This window comes from Triturus cristatus, chromosome 4_1 (assembly GCF_964204655.1).
Source record: "Triturus cristatus chromosome 4_1, aTriCri1.1, whole genome shotgun sequence".
In the NCBI taxonomy this organism is placed as follows: domain Eukaryota; kingdom Metazoa; phylum Chordata; class Amphibia; order Caudata; family Salamandridae; genus Triturus; species Triturus cristatus.
In genome coordinates, this window is record NC_140585.1 from 954,462,959 (window position 1) to 954,490,429 (window position 27,471).

The 27,471-nt window shown below is 44.0% G+C and overlaps 1 protein-coding gene across 1 annotated transcript in view; it reads right to left on the reverse strand.

Annotated features, from left to right (window-relative positions):
• CFAP54 (cilia and flagella associated protein 54) overlaps nucleotides 1–27,471 on the reverse strand; it is a 2,172,274-nt gene that overhangs the window by 999,858 nt on the left and 1,144,945 nt on the right. The window contains exon 40 of the mRNA XM_085653834.1: nucleotides 9,162–9,270. Within this exon, the coding sequence (XP_085509960.1) occupies nucleotides 9,162–9,270 (109 nt within the window). The remainder of the gene's footprint in view (nucleotides 1–9,161; nucleotides 9,271–27,471) is intronic.

Here is a 27,471-nt window from a genome sequence, read left to right on the forward strand (position 1 = left end):
ACATTACAAGCTGCTCCGGTGGGTGGCACAATCAGTGCTGCAAGCCCACCAGCAGCATTTGATTTACATGCCCTGGGCACACGCAGTGCACTGTACTAGGGTCTGCCAGGTAAACCAAATAATCCAATAATGGAGTCACTAATCGATACATCAATTTACGATAGGGAGAGCATATGTACTTTAGCACTAATCAGCAGTGGTAAAGGGCCCAGAGTCACAAAACCACTAACAACAGGTCAGAAAAAATACAGGAGGAAGGCAAAAAGTTCAGGGATGACCCTGCAAAAAGGGCCAAGTCCAACAGTCCCGATGAAGACTCGCAGATCCTTTATAACAGTGCGGGCATCAGCTGATCACTGTGGCCATACCCACAGGAATCGAGAGCAAGAATTCACTGTCACCAAGATATATTTGTCCATCAGATGACAGGGGCCTGCGTTGGTCCAAATACACACAAGCCAAAGGCTTGCTCGAAATCAAGAGAGGTGTCTGAGCTGGACATGCGACAGTGGAACCCTTCATCTGCTAACAGATGTCACATCTCAGGACAAAGTCTTTGGCCTGTTTGTAGAGACCCAGCCACCAGTAGCATTGCTGCAATAGTGAAATTGTAGCAGCCACCCCTGCGCAAGTAGAAACCAGCTCCTCATGCGCAGCCAGGATTAGACCTAGTCTCCTGATCAGTTTGGTATCACTCTATCCTGCCACTCCTGGAATCTGAGCATATGGTATGCTTTTTGCATCTAGATTGTAGGAGTACTTGAGTGGAAAGCCTTTTGGCAGGTGTATGTCGTTGCATGCAGTATTGACGGCCACCATGATGTCTTTGTCTATTCTTGTGCTTGAACAACTTATCGCAGTAACTGCGGCGGTGCTAACTGTCGCTTTTGGGGCCTCATTGGCCAGGGAATTCCCAGCAACATATACGCCAACACGCTGATGACTTCCATGTAAGGATGACATGAGCCCGTGGGTAAGCATTCTTTTAGCTTTGCCAACTGTTCCCAAAGCAACTTGTGCTTCACTCTGCAGCCTTTCGAATCCCTGAATCCATTCTGACTCCAATAATAAAGATATTCATAATATGACTGCACACAATATTACGAATCACACACAATAAGTGTGGGAAATCCAGCATCCATATTCTGTAATGTCAGTACTAGAGCCTTAAGTTCTGCCAACTGTGCTGTGCAATTACCTAGTGACTGCCTGTACGTTTTTTCAGGATGGAAGGTTCCATTGTGCATACGGCCTTTAACAACGGTGCACGCAGTGGATTATTGCTGTGTTTGCCCCTATGGCAGGTTGTGCAGAATCATCAGTGGAAATGATGTAGTCATATTGTTCAACTGCCGTAATTTCCTTAGGTTGAGGATATTCTTGTTCGTACTGAAAAATGCTTGTGTTTGTAAGCTCTACATCTATTGTGTTTGGAATACTAGCTCTGGTGGCCGGGTCTAAGGTTGGTACAGGGGTCACATGTGTTTCCCTTGAGCCACGGCACATTCTTTCACGACAGCAGTCTGAACTACTGTCAGATTTTTTTCTGTTGGTGCAAAACACATTTCAGCATTTGTATAAAGATGCAATTTATATGCACTTGGTATTGTGCCACCTTCATTGACCGTGACATATATGTACCAAGATGTGCCTGTGATTACAAAGATCACCAAATTGGTAGTGTTTACGTGTGTGTACTTGTTTGGAAGCTATCAGCTTGTACGGAACATACAATTTCCATATGTTCCTGTGTCCAATGTGTACTTGAAAAATCTCAACAAATTAGATCGTAGAATGGTTTTACCCATTCTCCGTAATCAGGAATGTCTGTTCTGCCAAAATGTAAAAATCCTAATATGGATTGTATCATTTTTTTTGTCGTTGGAGGTTGAAGCAATGCACACTTTTCTAAAAAATGGGTTGCCAGGCTCTTACCTTCACTTGACAGCTCATATCCAAAAAATAAGACACTGAGGTGGGCAATTTTAGATTTTTTAAAATTGAATCTATAACCCATGTGAGCGAGCCCCAAGATTATACAGTCCACCCTGGTCAAGTGTTCCATCAGGTCATCATCTGTTAAGTAAATGTCTTCAACATATGTTAATGCCTGATCATCGAAGTTCTCAAGTAATTCTGTGACTCTTGCTGAAAACAGCCCAGGGCTATTCTTATACCTGAGGTATTTGGCAGACTTGTTTCTGTGAGCCTAGCGCTGTGAAGGCAGTCAAATACCTGGTTGTCGGCGCTATATTTTGGCAGAAGAATTCATTCGAGATGTCTAGCATTTTGTATTTCTTCCTCACAATGTTTTTCATTAGTGCAACACTGTGTACTTTTTGTACTGCAAATGTGCGAGTAGCTGTGTTTAGGTGTCTGTAATCTAACACTAAACGATATGATTGACCTCTGGATTCATTACAGGAAACAGAGGATTATTCATGGAAGAAGTGCAACTTTCCATCACATCTTGATATTGTCTTAGGATCTAGCTTCATTTTTAATTGGACATTGTCTCTGGGGTTGTGGGGTCATCCTTAAAGGTATGTCATGTTAAGGAGAACCATCATCCCACCCCACATGGTTGTGGTATAACACTGGAGCTAGTGCTAAAGCTCACTACCTGGCGTATAAATGTTTAATTGATTCTGAAACGAGGTTGGAGAAAGCTGGTTAAATCATAGTTTCTATTTTTGGGCAATCCATTAGGAAGTCAGTTGGCCAAGCTTTTTTGGTCAGCAAAATGTCATAACCTTGATCCAGTTCCTCCTAAAAGAGAACATTTATAAATATGAGTGCCTCCCCTTCTAGACGCAGTTAACGCTGTATAATCGATGTGGGACGCTTACCCTTGTATCAGGTGTTTCCACTGTGATATACTCACTCAATTTTACTCCCACCAGACAATCCATCAGGTTCTGGTGAACTATTAGGACTTCTGCTGCCCTGTCCAGCATTGTCAATGCCCATTCCCCGTTTAGAAGCACAGTCCTCAAAATCCGGGGCATACCCTGACCTTTAGTCCGGCTTCCTTATTTTTAAATTAAGGTTTCAATATTTATGTTGTATCTTCTTCTTTAATGATGTATTCAGATGAGAGTTGGGAGTCTTTCCTTTTTTCACGTGCTCTTCCAATGTCTGCTCTGACCTTTCTCCGAATGTCTGTCGGATGTATCCTGAAAGGAACAAGAGGAACGTGTATCAGTGTCCTGATACCTGCCAGGTGGTTTAACATGATCATGGTTACGTAAGTTGTAATGTTTTTCGGTAGATTCCTGCTTAGGAGACCCCACGTGATTTTGTTTTGTTTTTATTTTCCTTATTATCCCACTTCTTCTTCTTGTAAGAGTCAGGTGCTTGGAGTGACTCTTTACCTATGGTTTCCCAGGTTTGACTCCCAAATTAACTCTACCCAGCGTAGCATACGTTTCTTCCATAATGTTTGGCAATTTGTGCTCCTGCTGTGCAGAAGGCAAATCCCTCAGGCGTTAGCGTATAGCTAACGTTGCTGCTTCCTCTTTTATGTTACTCAACATTATACAAGATACTGCAAAAACATTTTCCATCAGTTTAATTCCTAAGTCCAGAACAGGTGCTGCCCCATGCTTGTTCTGTACCGGTTTGAATACCTCAGGTAGAACCAGGTGTTCTGGTATAGAATGCAGCAAAGACTGTTGCCCAAGTGGCACAGTCTTCAATCAGGGGAGCCATCCCCATTGGCAAGCACATTGTTAGTATCCTATACTGTGGTCCTGTATGGGGAAATATTGCTTCAAGCTGTTTTTTTTGTGCGATCCAAAATGGACTTTCTTTCCTTTTGGTGGGAATCTTTCACATTACTGCATTTCATGTTTGAGGGCTGATGCCTGGTCTAGCTAATTGTGGTGCTATTGCTTCAACAGTCTTTGCAGGAGTGAGTGTTAATGTTCGCATTACAAATTGTGTAAGACTTCTGTATATTGTTACTAGAATATTATGTGATCCTCGTATCTAGCCTGCAGTCAGATGGTAAATATTTGGATGTGGTGCGTACTCGGCTAAGACTGGCCATGTCGCCCCCTCATTACTGAGTTGGCCAAGTCTCACAATTTGTATAATGTAGGAAAGGGCGCCTTTAAACCAATTAATATGTCCTTGGTAAGTTAGTGGAATTTCTACCACAGCATAAGGAATGTATTCAGCAGGTATTTCACCTATTTCATATTCGTGAAATAGCCGTGTAGCTTCATCCACAGCAGGAAATGTAATCCATGAGTAGAATACCTCCGTCCAAAATGCTTCGTGAACATCACCACAAAGGTAACATCCCCACCATCTAAAGTAAGGCCATGTTGAAGCAATTTTTGATGAACTGCATGACGGCAGTTCTCAGAAATGTTCTGTGCCATGTTTTTAAAAACATTTATTTTGCAGGATTCCGCTAACACAGTGGGAACTTTTATCCTTTCAAGCTTAAATTTACCAACAGCCAAAACATAGGATATACCTACTCAGTCAAGGTGGATGTTCCTTACCATCACCACGGACATCTCCGGTTTAAAGGATGTGTAGGGATCTCCAAGGACGCATGATTGAACTACTCAGATGAGCATATAAAATAAGGAACCAACCAACCGGTGCCAAGTCGTGTAGTTTCCACCACATTAGGATAGTTTGTGGAAAGTAAAAACTTAGGATGGTGCCAGACTGATTCCATGCATCCCGTAAGATATGTAGGATGTGTTGGCCCCTGTACCGGCTAGCTCGCAGTGCCATTGCCAGCCCCCCTAAACTGGAACAAGGAGCGAACAGTTTTTGGCAACCACTTAACATGACAAGTCTGGTCCCTCAGGAACCGTGATCACAGATTTCAAACTTTGGCTCAGTCATTAGTGATTTCTTTTGCTCAGAGAAATATTCAAAGAATACACAAAGGGGCATTTTCAATATTTATTGAACCAGGGTGATTCACGTATAGAATATATGGGCTGTGATAATTAATGGGCCGAAACAGATAAAAGTTATAAAAAGTGTCAACACAGAAAATAAAATGAAGAGTTCCACCATCTTTTTGAGACAAGTTATATATGCATACATATAAAGGGATTATAACAATTGAGCGTACTCCAAAGAAGCTAACCCTAACTAATGTCTAGGGTGTGAATGTGCGTTCTTCAAAAAAAAAACCTTAGGATGATCCAATCCCTTTACTTGGTGGCTAAGAGTGTAGGACCCCGTTTAGGTCATGAACTGGAAACCCCTCATTTTTTTTTTGCAAATCTGTTTTTATTAAGTTTAGGTTGTAGTACAGGAGCATATCGTACGGCATCACATTTCACATACATTGGGTCAGAAACTTATACAGGCTAGTAAATCATGCCAACTGTCAAGAGGGGGGGACAACCTAGTGTCTGTTAGCGCGCCCACCGCCGCCCTCCTGAGATCCAGTCGCCTCACCCTTAGTAGTTCAGATGTCATCTCGTGGGGAGGGGCCAACCCCACTGCCCACCAGCCATTGAGCCGTACAAGGAAACTAAGCTCGCCTACGCAACTGAGGCATCAGTAAAATCAAAAGGTTACATGCAATACAAAGAAGAGAACCCATAACAAAGGCAGCGTGTACATTGACGTGTATGGTGTGCTCCTACCCCCTGCCTACCCCGACCCCCCCCTTTAACTCCAGGAGCACCCCTCCAAGCCCTAATGGGCGCAGATACCCCAAGTGTTCCCAAACGCCTCATCTGTGGACCAATGATAATGGGGGGTATACTGTTTCACCAGCGAGACTGCCTACCCTGCGCCGCCGCTTGCGCCATTGCCATCCTGCCAACTGGAAACCCTTCATCATGATGCCAGCCAACTGCTAGGAAAAAGATTCAGCATGCAGGGAGCTCTCAAGATCAGCAGAAGTGTCAGATAACAATGTCGCCATATGGATGTAATAATAAAACACATTTCTATTACGCACGGGAGAGGCCTTGCACCAAAATGCCAAGACATTGTGATTGGATTCTCACGAAGTGTTCTGTGTCAGCAAGGTCGGTGTTTTGAAGAAACCAAACCTAGGGGCCCATTAGCATGGTGGGCGGATTGCCACCGCCCGACCGGCGGTGGCAATCCGCCCGCCAAAACACCCCACCAGACGGCCTTTTACCCCCGCCTCATTAGCATGGCGGGGTACTGCGGTGGTCGGAAAGACCATCCGCTGCTTTTCCGCCGGTAGGCAATTGTCAGGATTGCCTACCGGGCAGAAAAGGCCTGCAATATGGTGGCGGTGCCTTGTAGGCACTGCCATTCATATTATGATGTTGGCGGTTTAATGCCTTTCCATGGCGAAGACTCCGCCATGGAAAGGCATGCGGTGTTTACTTTGAGGGCCCATTGCGGGCCCCCGGGGGGTTGGGGGGATGCACTTGGGGGGTACCCATGGTACCCCCCTACTTTGGCATACACAAGGTGGCAGGCACCGCACGGTGCCTGTCACGTTGTGAATGCCGATGAACAACATGCATTTACAACATTGTGGCGGGTGCTGCTCACAGCACCGCCCGCCACAATGTTGTATTTGCGGGATGCGACCGCCACGGTGGCGGTCGCATCCTAATTGGTGGTGCGGGACCGCTGCACCACTTGCGGCTGGTCCCAGCACCGCTAGGGTGGCGGGTGGATCCTAATGGACCCCCAAGTGTTACAAATACAAAATTTGTGTCAAATAGTAAAGAGAGGGCAAGTTTAGAAAAAAAGATTTGTGTAAATGCAAGAAAGATACTAATTCTTACCAGGCCTTACTCGGGCACATGTCAGTGGAAAGAAAGCTATTTTTATTTTTTGCTAGAGACAGTCTCAAGAAGTGTCTGCCAGAACCTTTGTCATTACGATTTTAAAAAAGTACATCAAAAGGGGTTTTAGGTGAAGCACCTTCAGTCACTGGTTTCTTTAAATCAGCACCTCCAGCCTCAACTGCAGCAATCTCATTGGTGAATCAGGTATACAAGTCTGTCTAGAGTCTGTGTTCATTGCCATGCATTAACTGTTAAGATCCATATACCACAATGAAAGGCTATAGTGATAAACTGGGACTCCAAGGGGACTGGTACCAGACTTCTACTGCTAACTCTCTCAGCCTTTTACCAGCCTCCTTGGAGTCCCAGTTCCCTTTTTACTATACAGGCCTGACTGAATTTACTGGACAGGTGATGCTTTATTATTATTTTGTTTCTTTGGTGTGTGGAAGTGCCTTGTCATTAATTGGTGAGTTTGTGTGTGGTGTTGTGGATGAATGAGAGGTTAAAGGCAAGAAACGGTCAATGAATGAGTGGATGCTTCCATCAATAAACACATTACTTCATCTGCCGATGAATTCTGTCACTCGGAATCCTTGCATTCATGCATCCTTATTCTTGCATTTTTCTACTCAACCATACGCAATAAAACAAACTCAACAATCAATGAAGAGGCACGTTCAGTTGTAAGCCCAGACCTTCATGTTAATTCAGAACAGTGTGTAGGTTTAGCTTTAAAGAGTCATCTGGTGGATACCGGTACAATAGGTCTCAAAATCCAAACAGAAGACAAAGGAACACTCAGGAATGCCTGGATAAAGAGGCTTTCTTTTGCTACACTGGATGACCCATTTACATGTAGCGTCATCTTGAGAAAGATTTGGAAGATAAGATTAGGACAGAGGCCACCTTATTTAAAGGTCGTCACGGTTTTAAAAACGGGTGCAAATGTTTTTTCCACCCGTGTTTATCACCAAGCTGCTTGTGGTCCATTAGGTTCTGTGCTCAGTTTCAAAACTAGCTTTTAGCTGGTGGTAAAACTTTGGGTAAAATGACGTACGTAAAATAATAGAGCACACAAAGGAGTATAAAAAAGTTAGTGCGTGGCATTCCCCATTATTAGTGCCAGAGTCCAAGTAAAAGGACGTAACAGGGGAACCCTACTCACAACGGAACCATGGTAATATTTATATATAAGAAAACAATGGTTCCTGTGGATAAATAGAACTAATATTTGAAATACTTGTGCACATTCGCAATAAAAGGACCATCTAATGTCAGAGGGCAAGAAAAACTTTCTACACAGTTTGCTCGGTATAACATATTTTATGAAAAAATAAATAAACAATAGGTACACTTCTTTCAGTCAAAAGTAGTACTGTTTGTGCATTGTGTCCCCAAGTGAAGAAATGGAACCAATAAGTGAATATACAAAGTGAATTATTATGTACACGGTTTCCATCAGTTGTGAAAAACGACCATTCTTATACAGTATTTTTTACAGCTTCGGTACACAATGATACGGGCTGGGTAATGGTCTGTTCTTTTTTACTTGTTGACGGCGTTTCGACCCTTCTATCAATGGGGGTCTCCTCAGGACTAACGATGTAGGGACATCTGGATGAAGAGAGTGCTGCCTCTGTGACAGTGAAGTGAAAGGTGAAGGTAAAAACTCACGTGAGGACCCGGCCGGGTTCTCAAAGTGAGGTCAGGATGGCACTTCAGGATGTTAGATGGCCGGTTGCACCCGAAGCCTACTTGGGAGGCCTCACTGCAGCTGACACACGCTGCTGCCTAAGAAATTGATTTATCCAGACAAGAACAACAATACCCTACAGTGCACTGTCACTGTAATCAGCACCACGCTGTCAAACAGAACGCTACGGCTGTAGCGAACTTAAAGAAGAGCTTACCGGCCATCTAACATCCTGAAGTGCCGTCCTGACCTCACTTTGAGAACCCGGCCGAGGCCTCACGTGAGTTTTTACCTTCACCTTTCACTTGAAATCTCTTTATGGCCTTTACTACCTTGTAGCATCATTTTACAGGCGTTAACAAATAAACAGAGACAGACCAGCTTCTTTTGTTTCATCAACTGACTACATCTATTACAAATATATTGCCATTAGCATATAAGCATGTGTATTTTTCAATGTGGTAAGAAAAATGTTTGTTTGACTAAATGTATAAGTTGATAAAATAAAAGGTATCACAAATTATATAGAATATATCCTCTTTTTCATTTTCATAAAAGTATGACATTTTCTGGAAAAGTTGAAATGTTTTCAAGTACATTTTTGAGGATAAAGCAAATATGTAGTGTATTTTAGCAAAGACAAGATAAAAACTAATTTATCTCATGAATTACAGTATATGTGACTGAGTAGGGGGCATTCTTACCTGCATAAATATTGTGCCCTTCAGGGTCAATATGTCCTCCGGGATTAATCGAATCCTTAGATTTAGTAGCAACATGAAGCTGTTTTCCAATGAAGTTTCTGGAATTTACCTAAAAAATATGTGGCACACTCATGTCACATTGTATTTACTTTGGCAAAGCGAAATATTTATGATCCTACATTTTTAAGAGCAATACATGTATACAAATGCTGAAGTATGTATAAACTACTCTCTATGAGGTCTTTGACACTTGAGAACGCTCTGGCCGCTTTTTCAAATTTAACTCTGGTCAATAGCTCTTTGTAGAAGCCTGAGAGGAAGAGGGATTAAAAACAACTGAAATCCTAAAATACAATGTGATCATTAGGACCACACAATAAAAGTCGTAATCAATAAATTAAAGTTAAAGGATTTATTACAAATTCAAAGCCAAACTATTATAAATCAATCTTCAGAGCACACTGTAAAAATAGAGAATTATCAAAGGTAGACCAAAACGTCAAACAATATTTTCTCAGTAGCCGTGATACAAAATATGAGGAAAAGAACTTGATGACTGGATGAATAATTCTGATCCTTCTCCCCATACATGGAAATGATTTGCATCATCTAGTAACCCTACACTAAGCTATGGATAGGGAAACCCTATTAAGTCAAGGAAGCAAGAAAGATGTCAGCATCAGAACCTCCGTAGAAGTTCTATATGTAAGGAGTCATGTTTTGCATGGAGTCACAAAATCAGAGATGTTAGGAGAGGTCTATATCTCTCCAAGACTGAAGGGAACCTAACTAAACCCAAGGAGGGTTCACTAATAAAAAATGACCAAAGAACATTCGAGAAAACATGACCTCATCCACATCATAATATGTTTTCCAGTTCTCTGGAAAGAACTTGGGGGGGGTCATTATGATGGCAGAAGGACCGCCACCGCCGGGCTGGCGGTGGCGGTCCTTATGCTATCACCAAGCTCATTACCCGCCAAATTAGGATGGCAGTGGGTAACGCGGCGGGTGAAAAGTCTGTCCGCTGCTTTTCCGCCAAAGGAAATTGCACCGATTGCCTGGCAGACGGTGCAGGGCCCCTGAAATGGTGGTGGTGCCTAGCAGGCACCGTTCACCAGATCAGGATGTGGGTTTAGGAAGGCCTTTCCATGGCAGCGATGCCCCCATGGAAAGGCTGGCGGGGATTGGGTTTGGGGGCCCGTTGCTGGCCCCTCTTGTGTGGGGGGGGTGTCACTGCACTGGGGAGTACCCCCTCATTTCCATGCACCAAGTGGAAGGTGCCTGCCACATAGTGAAGGGAAATGCTGCACCCGCACTTTTCACATTGCGTGCAGAGCTGCAGCCAGCAGCACTACCCACAATGTGAAAAGCCCAGGATGCGCCCGCCAGTATGACGGGTGCATCCTAATCACAGTGGTGGGACCGCTGCATGTCTGGCGGGTGGTACCAAACACCACTACGTTGGCGGGTGGACCTAGTCCGCCTGCCTTCGTAATCAGCCCCTTGGTGCCTTAGACACTATCCCCATATTCCAGTCTCCATTTCCAAAGCGTCCTTGGGTTCCTCCTTTCATCCGATCGTACCAAGTGGTATCACACCCTTTGTTCTTTCAATTAAAATCATTTGACCTTGCAAACTTTACCTCTCCTCACTATCTCTTAAATACAATGTGCCTTTCACTAACTAATTAATGCCTTTGGTCTGCACCTGCAGAGGAGAAAAACATGCAGAAAAACAACTTTAACATTGATATTAACTATCTGGACTGCATGCTTAAGGTCCACAATCAAGCTAACTTAACATGTTCTCTTTAAACACATTAGTTCCACAACCTACATATAATCAAATAAATGAAATCTTAAGTAATGAGTCAAGCTATATCATGCTGTATTCTTGTATGTGCAAAAAGAACAGATGATGGACGGAATGCTGAATTAATCAAACATTCATCCCAGTCACAGATCTGGGTTCAATCCATCATTTTTTTTGCATGCCACGCCATTCCTGTTTATACCCAGCCATATGCAAATCAGTCTTGACCCTGTTCCCCATGGGAAAAGTCCAGCCCGAACTGCCTAGTCAGGCCTTCCCTGGATCAGAAACAAGCATCCTGGGACCGGTTCTGGGATAACACCCCATATCAGCCCGGGTAGCTTGAATTTGATGGTGTAGCAAGCACCGGACCCACGTCTGGGCATACCCTTCCCACTTAGAGCGACATCTGCAAAAAGAACAGATGATGGACAGAATGCTGAATTAATCAAACATTCACCCCCAGTCACAGAACTGGGTTAACTTCATAATTTTTTCGCACGCTACGCCATTCCAGTTTAGTCCCAGGATGCTTGTTTCTGGTCCATGGTGAACTGGCTTGGCAGTTCAGGCTGGACTGTTCCCATGAAGGGCAGGGTCAAGACTGATTTGCATATTGCTGAGTCCAAACTCGGGTGGCGTGGTGAGCAAAAGAAGGATGGATTTCAGCTGTACATGTATGTGCCCGTAAAGGAACAAATCTAACTTGGCTTAAACTGTGCCACATTAGGATGAGCTACTATAGCACAATTTCAGTGCAAACACAGTGTAATTCTAGTGCTACTTCGAAAATTTACAGTACCACCCTCGGTTGATCACACTCGTTGCTTCTTTAAAAGCTGCAAAAATCACAGTCCTACCGCTCACAAGGTCAGATCTTAGAGAACATTCTTCAATTATCCAGCGGCGAAAAAGACGGAAAAAGACACTATACAATCACTAAAAAGAGTGAAAGCTGACCCACCGCACCCAGAATCTCCAGTAAAAGCAAAACAAGACATTAACTCGACAATGGGAATGATCCTAAAACAACTTGCGTATGTTCACGACTTGGCTAAATCGACAAAAACAAATACTGACAACATGCGAGATGAAATCGCAGCCATTCGTCAAGATATGAAGGAAACAAGCTCCAAAATTGCAGAATCGGAAAACAGGATCAGCTACCAGGAAGACAACAGGAATATAATGAAAAAGACCATTCAAAAACTCAGTAACACCTCCTGTTCTTTTGCTAAAGACATCAGAATTAGAAGACAGGAACAGGCGTGCACCTACGTATTTTTGGCATGCCAGAAGGTGAAGAAGACTCAGCCCACTCCAGCATTGCCTTTCTAGAGAAATGGTTCACCCAGCCAACCAAATTAAAATGTGACAAGGAACTGGAATTTGATAGGCCCACAGGGTCCCAATACGGTTACCTACAAACCTCAAAGCACCTCGACCCATAGTATGCAAACCACTAAGATATCAACATGCAGATCTCATCCTGAACCACATGAGGAAGCACAACCACATACTATGGAAAGGCACAAAAATGTTCATCTCTCAGGACTACTCAAAGTTGACTGTTGAAACACGCAAAGGTTTCTTAAACTTACGTCCTAAAATGAAAACAGCTGGAATACAAGGTTCATGCATTGCTCCAGCAAAATTCAGGATTATCTCACAAGGCATACCTCATGTGTTCACGGATGCAGCCTTGCTCGACAAGTTCCTAGACGAGAAAGGTGAAATGCAAATGGATACTTCGGTTCCCAAGGACTCGAACCCTGCTACTGTTCATGACTGTTCTAGCTTGAATTTGATGACTATTTCTGACTGATGACTACTCCTGAACTTGTCTCTAATCTGTCTCTAATGGAACAATGTTCCTGATAACATGTACGACTATGTCTCTTACACTTCTTACCCCAACGTATGCCTATGTTAAACTGGTAAGTTGTTGACCGTCTGTTAATTAATAATAACTCTTTTTAACGACAATTGCCAACAATAACCAAGAATGTCATGTATTAACAAATAGGATAGTTGAGGATGATGTCCTCTTTAAGGTAAACACGCTCCCTTTAGCTACACATTGTCAACAATTGCTGTTTGCCTACAAAGAGGCTTTAAAGAGTTTCCACAAACTGTCCTTTTTTACTTATGCTCTCACGAAGATCCGTTTTCATCATTGCGCAAGAGTAACAATTATACATAATTTTTACATACCGCAAGCATTATACTTGGTCTTGCACGTATGATACTTGCATACATATGGTGCTCTATCACCAACTGTATCTCTCTATGCAAATTTGGACACAAAGTGATATGTCTTCTTCTAAAGTGAACCTGCACGTTTCTAACTTATATGTTACTTGCTCCTACATCTGATTATTATAGAGTGATTAAACAATGTTTAAGTTCAATTATTAGTGACTCCTCAGGACACATTAAAGGACACATTAAGTGTTTGTGAACATTTGTCCACAAATAGTTCTCTTCTAAACAGTGCTCAAACGCAATCCTGCTACACATATCCGGCGTATACATCTATTACACACCTGCTGTTTGTAACAGCGCTTACCTCATACTCCTACATATTTTATAATCTCAGAAGCCACACAAATAAAATGGTTTGAATACACGTATACACTTATATGCATGTCAAAGTCGATCTTTTCCACATTGTTAGATCCTTTCTGTATTTGTAATGTTAAATTCTTTCTGTATTGGTGGGGCTTCGCTCCAAAACAATGTTCTTAATACTTGTTCCTTCGGAGGAGCTACTCTCCTCTTATCGCTACACCCGCTGGCAAATGTGGGAGTGGTGAAGGGGGACGCTGACATGGGTTGGGGTTTCCGTTTCTATTACTGTACCTTCTGTTGGCTCTCTTGCTTATTGATTTGCGCTCCTTATGTCTTATGTCAAACTGACCCACACAAAGGGAAGTTTCACAACAAGACGTGGTTTTTGACAACGCCACCTTAGAGAAGGGTGACATTGGTCTGTAGAAATTCTCTCTCACAAATCAAATAGTGGGTCTGAACCAATGCATTAAGCTAGCCTCATTAAACGTGAAAGCAAAGCAAAGCAGTAAAGATCTGAGACCGAGAAGTACCTTTCACACCTCTCTCTCTCTCATGTTCTCAAATGCACATCCCACACGTTCTGTTCCTGGCAGGGCTGTAAGAAGCGAACACTACCCCTCTGAAACTACAAGGAGATGTGAAACAAATCTTCAAGAAAAAAAGTGCTCATGCAGAAAAAAATGATGTCGTACATTCAAGAAAACACCTAAAGTCAATTAAAATAATGATAGTCAAAGGTCATCATATGGTCCCAAGACGGAGGAGTGCCTCTGGCACTACAGAGTGGTAATTGTGGGTGGGCCATTTGAACAAAGGGAACGGTCCTACTATTAGTACAATATACAATATACTAAATAGTATTATTACCATTCCATCCCCTTCTTTCAAACTAATAGTAATGTGTCCTTGCATTCAGAAACCAAGTTGGTGTGGGTTATGTCTCAGCATATCCACAGCTAGATGTCCAAAAATACGGGCCTATTCACAAACTGCATTTTTGTAGTAAATAAAGTTATAATAGCATAGTACTACTCACGTAATACAAAATGCTATTCAGAAACCTGGGGGCGGGAACTTCCGCCTCACCTATTGTTTCTGTGCAGGCATCTCAGCACAAGTAGGTATACTTTTTTTGGGTAAATTTAGGAGGGGTGAGGGGAAGTTGTTGGAAATTGAGGCAATACTTACTACTAAATGGGAGAGGTTTAGGAAAATTAAAAAATGGGTTTAGGTTGGGACAGGCTAATACAAGCACACACCCATACATAAGTAAACCATTGTTATTCACAGCCTTAACCTCTAACACTACTGCACTCCTAAAGGTGTCGAAACAGCCTCGGAGTAAGTGAAACACAACATATGGCCACTCAAAGGCACTGCAACACACTCCCACAGAAAACAAAGGACGCAGAAAAATCAAATTACAGCCCATAGGAACAAATTTTAAATAAATGAAATCATTTCAAGGTTCAAATTATGTATATTTATATTTTAGAGTTAAAAATTATATACAATCATTATAAAATATATTCTAAAATAATTACAATAATTAAACACATAACTTACCATAATTTACTAGATTTACAAAATGTTAACTAAAAATAAAAATATTAGTGTAGGCGGAAAGGTTTACATTCTTTAAAACTAATATTAATAACCTAATTTAGTCTAGTTAAATGAATACATTATTTAATACAAACTTAATTTGTTGCGTTTATGTGTTGTAACATTTTCTTTTATTAGTTCTAGGTTGATACATATCTTTATTTCATTTACCATATTTTATATGAGAAGATTTTTATATTTTAAGAAAAATAAACTTTAAGACTTTTCTCTAAACTTTCCCAAATGGAGAGCTTCACAATGGTGGTGGAAATCCCCACCAACATGTGCATAGTTACTAGTCGTAACTTTACACTTGTAAATCTTGTTGTAGGAGTCTCCATCCCCTGATATATGGCGGTGGAGACATGTAAATCTACACTCAGAAATGGTGACTGCCCAAAAATGTAGCATTATACCGAGGTATAATAATAAATATGCACTTGAGTAAATATACACATGTATACTTACCTTTGTGAATAGAAGCCATAGAACCCATAGTGTTTTGCAAAATAAGTGTTATGTGCTTGTTTTACAACTCGCATAAACTGGAAAACCACCAAAGTTGTTTGGTGATAGCTACTTCAACATGAAAGTTATTCAGATGAGTAAGAACCTTGATTGTTTACCAGTGAAAAATAAATGAGACAACCAAGAATACAGAAAAATCCTTGGACAAGGAAGACTACCAAGCTTAGGAAAATCATATGTGACAAAACGTTTGAAAACTTGCAAGAATTTGTAATATTACTTCGGACAAAGTTAGGCAATCCTCAATTGCATGTGGACCCACACCCTTATCACCTCTACACCCAAATCCCTAAAACCCCAGCTACATCGGGTCCTTACCCTAACATACTCAAGCCAAACAGTGCATTTAATATATTTATATTTTGTGCTTGTAAATTGGCTTTATCACCATGTAATAGGCAGTCAGCACCGCTTTCTGTACTTCTACATTTATTAACTACCCAACCTTCTAGGAGTGCTCATCACTAACCTGGATATACCATCAGCAATGGAGTGGTCTGACCCAAGACGCTGTTACACTGTAAAGTCCATGCTCTGTAGGAAGATGGACCACATTAATGATTTGGATTCTCACCCCTCATTTGCATTAGCCACCTGAGGGGCCTGTGGTCCATCTGAACTCGGAAGTAAGTCCCAAACAACTATGGTCGCAGCTTCTTCAATGCCCAGACCACAGCAAATGCTTCTCTTTCAATAGCACTCCACCTCTGTTCCTGGGGAAGTAACCTCCTAGATATGAAAGCTAAAAGTTGATCTAGGCCATCCTCTTTGAGCTTTGAGAAAACTACCCTTATGTCATTCTCTTAGGCACCTGTTTGGACTATGAATTCCTTAGAAAAGCCAAGACCTGGTCCACCAATCTCTGGAAGGCAGCAAGGGCATTGCTCAGACCAAAGGGCATCACCTTACATTGAAAGTGCCAATCTGGGATGGAAAAGGCTGACCTCTCTTTAGCACTTTCAGTTAATGTAATCTGCCAGTACCCTAAAGTCAAATCACATGTACTCAGGAACTTGGCAGCCCCTTATCTCTCACTGAGCTCATCAGCTCGGGATGGGGTGAGCATCAGTCTTAGTGACTGAGGGAGCCCCCTGTAGTCCACGCAGATTTAGAGGTCTTGGGCAGAGCCCATTGGGAAAGCTTTTGGTACCAGCTCCACTGGGCAGGACCAGGGGCCAATGGAATGCTTAATCACCCCTCGTGCCAACATCTTGGAGAACTCATCTTTGAAGCTGGCCCTCACTTTGTCAGAAAGCCTGTAGATGTATTTTTTCACAGGGGGCTGTCTCCATTTAAGGATGTGTAAGCCCAGGAGTGAGGGAAACCAGAGAGGCACACTGTCCCAATAACTGTCCCAGTCCCTCTGCTGTTCTGGCATCAGGGTAGGGCAGCAGTTGACACCATCCAGTGTCCCTTCATTCTCTTTTGATGACAGGAGGTCATGGAGAGGGTCACTCTCCTCCTCCTCCTCCCTATCATCTTTTACCAGTAGCATGGTGACATAAGACCTCTCATAGTGTGGTTTGTGGCAGTTAAAATGGAGTACCCTTAAGGGGTTCCTAGGGAGTAGAGATACATCAAGTAGTCAGCCTCCTCCTTCCTCTCAACCACCCCATAGAGTCCAGTTCAATAGTCTTGGAGGGCCCTGGGCTCCACTGGCTCCATTACCCACACTTTCTGTCCAGGTTGAAATTCCACAGGGGTAGCAGCCTGGTCATATCACTGCTTCATAACTTTCTTGAAAGCCTCCAAGTTCTCAGAAACGTTCCTCAAGAACTTGGCCATATGATTCCTGAGGGCCAGCATGTAACTAACCATATCGGGGGTGAGGGGAGGTTCTTGGGCGCTTGCTCCCACCCCTCCTTGACCACACTGAGAGATCCCCTAACAGGGTGACACGACAGAAATTCAAAGGGGCTGAATACATCCCTTACTGTGGCGTCTTCATGTAGGCAAAGAGCAGGCATGACAGGAGGACATCCCACTTCTGCCCATGCTTGTGAGGGTCTTGTTAAATCTTTCAACAATCCTATTGGTTTGTGGATGGTAGGGGGTGGAGAACTCATAGGTTACCCTACACTCCTTCTTCATTGACTTCATATATGCAGATATGAAGTTAGTGCCCCTGTCAGACACCATTTCTTTGGGGAACCCATCCCGGGTGAAAATTGCCATCAGGGCCCTGGCTACTACAGGTGAAGTCACAGTCCTCAGAGGGATAATCTCTGGGTACCTTGTAGCATGTTCCACCATGACCAGGATGAACCTGTTGCTTAAGACTGTCTTGTGGTCCAAGGGCCCAACAATGTCGATGCTCACTCATTCAAAGGGGATGCCAACGACAGGTATGGAATTCAGGGGAGCTTGCATGTTTTTCCCTGTCTTCCTACTGGCATGGCAGGTTAGGCAAGTTCTGCGGAATGCATCTGAGGAGATCCTCATCTGGGGCCAATAGAAGTGGGAGGCAAGGCTGGCAAATGTCTTCTCTTGCCAAAGATGTTCTTCCAGAGGAATTTCATGAGCCAACCCCAGTAGGAAGGCCCAGTATCATTCGGGGACAACCAACACATGTGCTGCCCCATGCAAAGGTGCCTTCGGCTCACTACACAGGAGGTAATTCTCACAATATATGAGGTGATCTCCAGAGGTATCACCAGCTGTCTGGGCTTCAGCCATTTGCCACATGTCTCAGGGTTGAGCACTCATAACTACTCTCTGGTGGGTCCCCCTTCTGCTTGCCATCCAGTAAGTTCAGGCAGGTCACCATGGGATGCAATGTCGTCCTCTTTAGGCTACGGGCTGCATCTTCCGCTGCCGGATTCACTGGTACTGTGGGAAATTCAGGGGCTCATTTCCCACACCCCTTGCCCTTCCCTCTCTTGGCAGCTGTCTTGGCCATTCTTCCAATGGCCCCAGACCTTCTTGACTCCCCTCCTGAGCAGCCATGGACCTGGTGGTCACACAGACCAACTCAGCCAATCCCCAACATTTCCAGGTGTAACCGGAGATCCACTTCCTTCCAGGCAGTGTCCTCCAGATCATTCCCTAAAAGACAGTCCACAGGCATGGCAGGGATCACAGCACCACATGGTAGTGGCTCTCCCAGCTGTCTGCTACTACAACCTGGTGGAATGTATTGGGAATCACTTTCTCTCAGGGCACCAGATGATACCTGATGAATAAATTATTTTCCTTCGGTAACGCCTTATCTGGTAGAGACAGGATTCAGCTGAAGATTCCTTTCCTTTTGAATTCTCGCCAGGCACCAGACTGGATCTGGAAATGTTTTCAGCAGTACCTCTGTGCTTCGGTAGAGGGTGTCGTGCGACTCCGCAGTGATGTCATCCACCGAATGTGATGTCCACGAAGTCCATATAATCCCCCCTCAAACGGACTAATGTTGGTTTCTTCCGTGACTATTGTGCACACCGAAAACACAAGCCACTTATAGAAACTGCCTATGGTAATAGTGTGCCAAAAAAGAGAAATTTTTGACTCAAATAATGACAAACTCTAATGAAGGCATCTCAAAGCCAAGAAAAATTGATCTTTTAGGTAGAAGAAAGCAGTTCACAGAACGGAGAGGATGAAAGGGTCGGTAAGGAATCTGCGGCTAGAACCTATCTCTTCCAGATAAGGCATTACCAAAGGTAAGTAACTTGTTCATCTGATAGGGACATCTAGCTGCAGATTTCTTACCTTTTGAATTAGATACCAATGTAATACCATCCCCGGAGGAGGGTCTACAAGCTGTTCCTGCTAAAAGTCCCAGACTAGAAATAGCCGGTCTAGAACAAGAGAGAAGAGACCGGACGCTCTTAGCAATTTGCTGTGAGCAGAAGTATGCACTACACCAGAAGAAATGTGAAAAGGACCACAGGTAAGTGAAGGCATAAGGGCATTGAAAAACATGGGAATAGTGTTTTCCATGTCAGTGGAGCAAACATTTGGCAGAAAACAACAGCCAATATTAACATCAATACTACTTGCACCCATTGTAGGAGGTGAACCAAGGTCAGCTGGGATGTGGGAAACCAGAGTAAACAGTCAATGTCACTGACTAAAAGTGTTGCAGCTGAAAGCCATGATGTTAGTCAAAACTGCCCTGAAGAACCCCAGAGAAAAAAGAGGATCTAAGAACACATCTTTTATGGAGAAATAATTTATCAATGCTACAAGAGAAAGTTGACAAAGACAACAACTACTATTGGTATAGAACCAACTCTTGTGCTAAGAACAAACTGCCAGAGAGGGAGACAACATCTCTGGGATCATCTATAATGAGTAAAGCTGGAAAAAAAAAATAATTGCCCAGGTAATGACAAAAGAAAATACATATACATCTACATATATCAGCCATAGAGAGAAACCGTCATTACAATGATGCATAAAATATGTGGGGACCGAGTCGAGTTATCAGCAAGATAATACTAATATAAAAGAATGGTCAGTGTGTAGGACACCACACACACTGCCGAAGTATGTAACTATCTGCTAACGGACTGAGTAGCCCAAACTCAGGCTGCTGATATCAAGAGGACAGCAGGTGCGAAAAAACCTTGCTAGCATTGAAAAAACAAGCTCATAACTTGGACCAGCAAGAAGTTCAAGGGGAAATAGAGGCCAACAAACGGAAGTCCTAGGACAGGTATCAGTGTCAATATTGAGCGGTAAGTTATATCTGACAGAGCAGGATCTGGCTGAAGTATGTAACGAAAGGAAAAAAGACCTATTCCTTTAGGGACAAAACACCCCACAAAAGTGGAAGTCGAAAATCAAAAACAAACGTCTTTAATCCTTTTTTTCTGAAAAAAATTGAAACAACGGAAAGAGTTGCAACTATATTGAAGAGCAACAATTGTTGAGTATAGGAAAATAATGTTCCAACTGTAAAGAAGGGAACCTGAAAATCATCAGAAGGTAAAAGGCAAAGCAGGCCCACAGCCTTAATTATTCTTAGGTATATGGGCAAATTCCGAAAGAAGTTAGGTACACAGAGAACATTAAGGAAGAAAGGAACCCTAAAAATAATGCTGAAGAAATATACGGTTAGAACTATGACAACGACCTTTAGGGTAGAGTGAAAGGAACCGGCCAATGAGATTGTATCCCAAGGGAGCAATCAGTCCCACTTGTGAACTAATCCCAGGAAAAACTGAACTAAAATGTTTAAGGAATATGTGTAAACAACATGGTATATCTATGAGATGGAGGATAGTCATCATCACAGATAAGGGCTATATTGCAGCGCCTTAAGAAGCTTTTCTTTTTGTTTTAAACATCTGGATGCCCAGGGTGGTGTCTGAACACTTGCATCAAGGGTGCCCGTGGCAGCAAAAGAAAACAACCTTGCCACTAAGTTATAAGTAAGAATCACAGGCGGCTTTGCGGTGAAGAGTGACTATAATGACAAAAATATCAGCGGCACAAGAGAAAAGCGCAGAGAAACATGACCTGAATAGACTGGAAATGTAGACAAGATGCTGCAACAAGGAAGACCGGCAGGGTAAAAGGAATAAGGAAAAATCCCCTTCCATACAGAACACAAGAAGGAATTTGAAACCAGGTACCACCAGTGCCAGAGAGACCAGCGATAAGTGTCCAGCCTGCTGAGGTATAGCGAGAGCAGCTCGCTAAAAAAGTGCATGGACGCCTTGATGTAGAACGGCGTTACCACTTGTCCTATTGCCCTGCTAGGAAACTAATAACCTCTCAGGAGAAGTAGGATAGTCCCAGAGCGAGAAGCATAAGTAACACTCTATAAAGTGAAGCAAGGAGAAATGAGAGATTCACCATAATTAGGCTCAAGTGCAAAAGCGGTGAGCCCTGTACAAAGTCTTCCAGGTATTTCTAATGAAAAGCTCCCTAGAAGGGACACTAAAAATATCACAAAGGTATTCAGTAATACATATAAGGCATACAGAAGATGCTCCATATAGAGCAGGGAACACACCATATAGGTAACAATCTCTTGGGCAGGAAGCTCATCTTCAGAGAAAAACAAAACCCTGTGCCATTTAGCCACAAAGAAAATACTTCCCAAAGAGTGGGAGGTAATAGCTATCATCGACAGGCTGTAAGAAATAATAACACCTGCACAAAGTAGGAACACCACACTAGGTGCCACCAGAAGGTGGATGGGTACTATAAATGGGGAAGAATGGGTAAGTTGTTGAGTGGAGCTGAAGCCCACTCAAATTCGGGAGTAGAGGACTCCACACCAGTATGGGCCCATCTGTAAGAAAAAAGAAAAATGAGTCTCCCCTTTTACAACTCGAGTAATTGGGGAACTAGGGATCCAGTACAGGAATGGACAAAGTTAACAGTCAGGTCAACTTTGACTGTCCGTAAAGCATTCTAATGCAGAATCCACATTTGTGCTGAACAGGTGATCACAATCAAACAGCATGTCTTTCATAGCCAGGCATGAAAGCAAAGTGCCACCAAATGAGCCATGGCTCGACCCACTGAATCCGTGATATCCATGCCACATCTTATTGCGAATTTTGCTGCCTCTCACCCATCCTGGGGTGTCTGCGTGAGTTCACTCTGGATTTCTTACAGAAGAGAAGACAGCGGACGTGCCACTGAATCCCTCAACCCTTGGTAAAAATGGCCCATACACATGAAGTGATTACTGAGCGCAAGGCTGAGCTGGCTGAGGAGAAGATGCTTCTACCACAAATGTTCAGCCATCTGGACTCCCTGTCTAGAGGAAAGTTAGGGAGGAACGCTGCGGTCAGAGGAGGCCAAAGCGGCTGCACAACAAAACTTCTTGGGGTTGGGTGCCAGAAGAGACAGGCCGTGTCTCCGGGAGTGGGCCGGTGTCTATGGGCAATGAACCGGTCCACAGGGGGCCCCGTGGCAGGCTTAGCCCTGGCCCCTAACAATATGTCATACAGCAGTACACTGCAGGGGAGCAAAGGCCCTACTCCTGTTTGACTCTAGTGAATCACCTGTATCAAGGGGTCAGTGGTCACCTCCTGTCAGGTTGCCACGGGTTCCAACTCCTCGGGATGGCGCTGATGCGCTATGGGGTCCACCTCCCAACTGCCCCCAGTCCGGAATAGGTATTACACACTCGGACGAATGAGGCAGGTGAGCGAGGGAAGGAAGGGTGGGAACGGCAAGGAGGGAGACCTGTAAAGACACAAACACACCATGAGTCAGACTGCATAACCTCCCCTTCTAAGCCTTTAATACGTGATCCCCTCCCTTATCTTTCATATACCTGCAATAGCCCCCAGAGGTTCTATTCCTTATCCGTGTATCAGATCAGAACAGTAATCCACTTGAGAGGCAGTGGAACGTTGCTTCCGTGAGTAGGGTGAAGTATCTGTAGGGTCGACAGCAAAGGAACCTATGAACACTATGAGCATAGAGCAGCACAATCCCGGTCGTGCTTAATGCTACTGTGTTCCGAAGTAGTTCAAAGAAAAATAAAGGAAATAACACCACTTATGTCAATGGTTTCGTAGTAGGAAAATAGTTTTCTTCCCCATACCAGACAGTAGAACTCTGGAAACGGACTACCGTTACGGGCAAATCGCGCTACTCCGCACGAGACCGCTACAGCTGTAAGCGTCTCAGCCAACAGAGAAGCCGTAACCTTGCTTCGGGTTGCCGCCAAGTCAAAGGCTGCATGTAAGTTTTACTTACAGTTTTGAAGCTAGGCGAAACCGACCTCTGCTTCCTTTTGGGAAACCCTGAAGTCGCTCGCTGAGTTATCGCAGTGCCCGGAAATCCTTGGGCAGTCCTAGAATGTCGCACACAATCCTTGGGCTGAGCCCGGAAATCCTTGGGCCGTCTTGGAAAGTAGGACGCACACTCCCCTCCGTGAGCCCGGAAATCCGTGGGCTGTCCTGGAGAGCAGCAGTACTCCCTTCGGGTCGACAACGATCATGGAAGCCAAGACAAAAACAACAGGAATCATCGGCAGCGCTCACCGGGATCAGCTGGCTATATCCGCTCCGCGGAGCGTCACGTTGGTCACATGGGGCGTGCTCTCCGAGCATCATGGGAGCTGTAGTCTTTGTAGATTACGCGTGTCAGAGCGGGAGCCTGTTCATTACGGAACAGCGCTTCACCGGTCCCATGCGCGTAACACCTCCACAGAGGGGAGCTGGAAGTCAATGACTGCATCTGCCCTCTTCAGCACCTCAGGCAGGGAGGAGCTCACCTCTGTAGCAAGGCTGGCAGGGGAAAAAAATGTCAAAGCTGGCGAAACTCAAGGCCACTAGCCTCACCCAGCTGTCAACCAACTACTCTCCAGAAGAGGCTGGACAGTCTCATCCATGGGATTCATAAACCCCAGCTCCTCTCCTTTACCTCCAAAATCGGGATCCCCATGGGAAAAAAAAGCAATTCATGGTTGAGAAGGATGAGGGAAGGTGTCTGAGACAGATGGCACCACTGTCGCCGTACCTGACACTGTCTGGCATTGTCTCAGCATCGGAGAGGTCAACCGGCACTGTATTGAGCAGCGTAGTACCAGAAGTTGCTGGTAGCAGTGCAGCAGACGTTGCTGGTAATGGCGGCAGATCGGCCTATGACGTCGAAGGTAGGAACCCTAAAGGGCTGTGCACCGGAGTCAACACGGATCCCCCTACAGATCCAGAGGCCCTAACTGACGTCATGGGTGAACCAGCCAGCGTGGATTCAGTCAAGACACCTCTCACTTCCTTGGGGCTCGAAAGTGCACCAGAGGGAGATGGAGGCCGAAAGATGGCATTGAGAGTAGTATAGTAACTCTGGATCTGGGGTAGAGTCACCCCAGCTCCAGGGAAAACAGGGAGGGGCGGGGTGGAGTCATGCTCTGATTTCTCAACTGGGGCTGGGAGAAGGCGGCGAAAACACAGGGCCTACGTGGCGAAGCCGGGGGGGGGGGGGGGGGGCGACGTGACCTTGACCGCTTGCCCTGTGAAGACTTACCCTGCGACATTGAGAACGATGGGTGCCTGTGGAAATGGCTTCTGGACCAGTCTCATGATCGCTCCCGAGGCCTGGAATGAGACAGACGACGCTGGGCCTCTACCAGTCGTGCCACCAGGATTTTCATGTGCCATTCCTGCAATGCCTTTGGCTGAAGTAATGGCATGAAGCGCAATACTAAGAGTGGTGGTGCTCGCCAAGGCACCACATACAAAAAGTATGAGGGTCTAGGGTCGACATCTGGCTTCCACAGGACCCACAAGGTTTGAATCCCAAAGACATTAGAGAAAAAGAAAAAGGGCACACTGTTCCTTCAACAAAAAAATTGTCAAAACAGGCCAAAAACATCCTGAGGAACCGCTTTAGATCCACGTTGAAAGAGCGGAAAAGAAAGAACTGACGTCAACGCGTAAGAATTCTGTGGTCTGTTTGCAAATTACTTATTGATAATCTTCTCCTCCACCCTCGCGTACACTTCAATAAAACCATAGATTAGGTTCTTTTTATTTTTATTTCACTAGTTAATATTATTTTTCACGTTTTCTTTTCTTGAGGGAAAAAACTGTTGACCTTTCAAATCACAGAGCCAAAAACTTTGAGCTATAGAGAGGATGAAATAGAGGAGCTCCTTAAAAGACCTTCCAAACTGAATATAGGGAGTACTACTACTAATCCACAGAACCAATCTGAACTAGAGAAAAGAACAAGATTAAAGAAAAAACAAGTACGTACTGTTTTACACGGGGAGGCCCTACTAGAACACTTAAGAGCTGAAACTATCCCAGTAGGCCTCCAAGTTAAAAATGTGCCAGTAATTTTTATAGATCAGCCAATTTATCTGGGTGACTTCAGCCATATTGGTACAAAGTGCTCCAGGGACTGGATGTTCCTGTCTATTAAAAAAGCCGAAAGACTCAGCCAGGAAGAATTAGAACTGATCAAGGAATTAGAAGAGGCTTTGCTAACTAATACAGCTATTGAGAACGCAAAGGACTTACTGGCCAAGTTAGAAAAAGAAAATGTGATCTTTAAAAAAAACACGGAAGATTTCAAGAGAACGAAATTACAAAAGGATATCCAGAACTTTAGTGAGACCAGAGCCTATCCCTACCTAGATAAGGATTACTACAAGCAACAAAGCAGTGTTGGCAGCCTCAGAACTTACGGAGGTAGAAGTAGGAAACAATTCATTATGTTTTCTGACGACTCATCGTACTCGGACAATTCAAGTGACGCGGAGCCCTCAACAAGCACCAAAGGGAATCAACAAGTGTGTTTCTTCCAAGGACCTCAGCCTTTTTTAGGCAGAGGCAACACCAGCCCGAGAGGGAGAAACAGAGGTGGCCAGTGGTACAATTGGAATCCCAACCAGACACAGTACCAAGGGGAGATAACAACCAGGAGGAACACTTACCGTTGGTAACAAGCACAGTGAGTCCGATTTACAATCTCACAAAGTTTGATTTAAGTACCATTGACATTCAAGTACTTAATAAAGGACTTTCTTTTATACCGACTATTAAATCTGATATAAGTCGTACCAAACTGGAAATGATCCAATTTTTTCGCAAGATGAGATTAAAAGCATTTTTTGCAGACAAACCGTGGAACCCAGAAAGGAGTTACTCCAGATTGAAAGATCCCTTCACCTTCTTTCCTCCCACAAGTGGTATACCTTTGGAACTAGTCGTTTTTGAAAAAAAGTCTTGAAAGAACTAAATGCTCTAGAAAGCAAACAAACATATACCCGATGGAATATCAATAAGGAAGAACAAAAGGCTCTTGAATCTCTAAAAAAGAACCAAGAGATTAACATCAAGCCAGCCGATAAAGGCGGGGGAATTGTGTTGATGGAAAGGACAAAATACGAACTTGAAATTCATCGCCAATTGGCTAATGTGGACCATTATCGCAAACTTGATCAAGATCTTTCTAAAACCGTTGGAGAAAAACTTACCGCATCAATACAAACTGGCGAAGAAAATGGATGGCTGTCACAAAAGGAAGCTAAATTTTTGCTTAATCCACACAAAATAACACCAATGATGTACTTACTTCCAAAAATCCACAACGATGCGGAAAACCCCCCCTGGACGCCCCATAATTTCGGGGGTAAATTCTCTGTTGGAAAGACCGGCAAAATATATTGAGGTCTTCTTGAAGCCACTGGCAAGCTCGACCACCAGCTATATTAAATACACCATGCAAGCCATAAATATGTTGGAAGGGCAGACTTTTGGCTGCAATGTTGTTCTTTTGTTGAACGGATTCTTAGGTAACGAGATGTGCCTAGGTGTCAAGTGAATACATTTAATCTATGGTCTTAGGGGTAACCTTGTCTCTGCTTCTGGAAGTATTTTAAGGCATGTGGGCTTTGGGTCCCATCTCCTTGTCGCCCAGGGACACTAGAGTAACCTCAGCTGTCTTCCCCACACTAACTGGGGCCATCTTCTCCCCAAGCACCACATTAGGCAACCCACCACTGGGTGGACTGTGCCCTCTTGGGACATTTGGGATCACCCTTAGTGGGCCCATGTTGGTAACATTCATAGCACTGGGGGACAAACTTATTAGTGTTCTTATTAAAGAAGCCATTCTTTTGGTGGCCAGATTTGGTTTGGGACTCTTTCCCCTGAGAACTATTTTGGGGGTCCTAAAAAAAATCTTACTTGTTTTAATCTCCCCCCCCCCCCCTTTCTTCTAGTGGGAACCCTGACCACCCTTTTGGGAGTCCCCTCCAGAGGCATTTTTGGACAGCCTGGTGCTGACCCAGAGGCCTGCCACCTCATCAAGCTTTCTGGGGTCACAGTCAGCTTGCTATCTACAGGTGTTGGTGCAGCTCCGTAAAACGGGTATT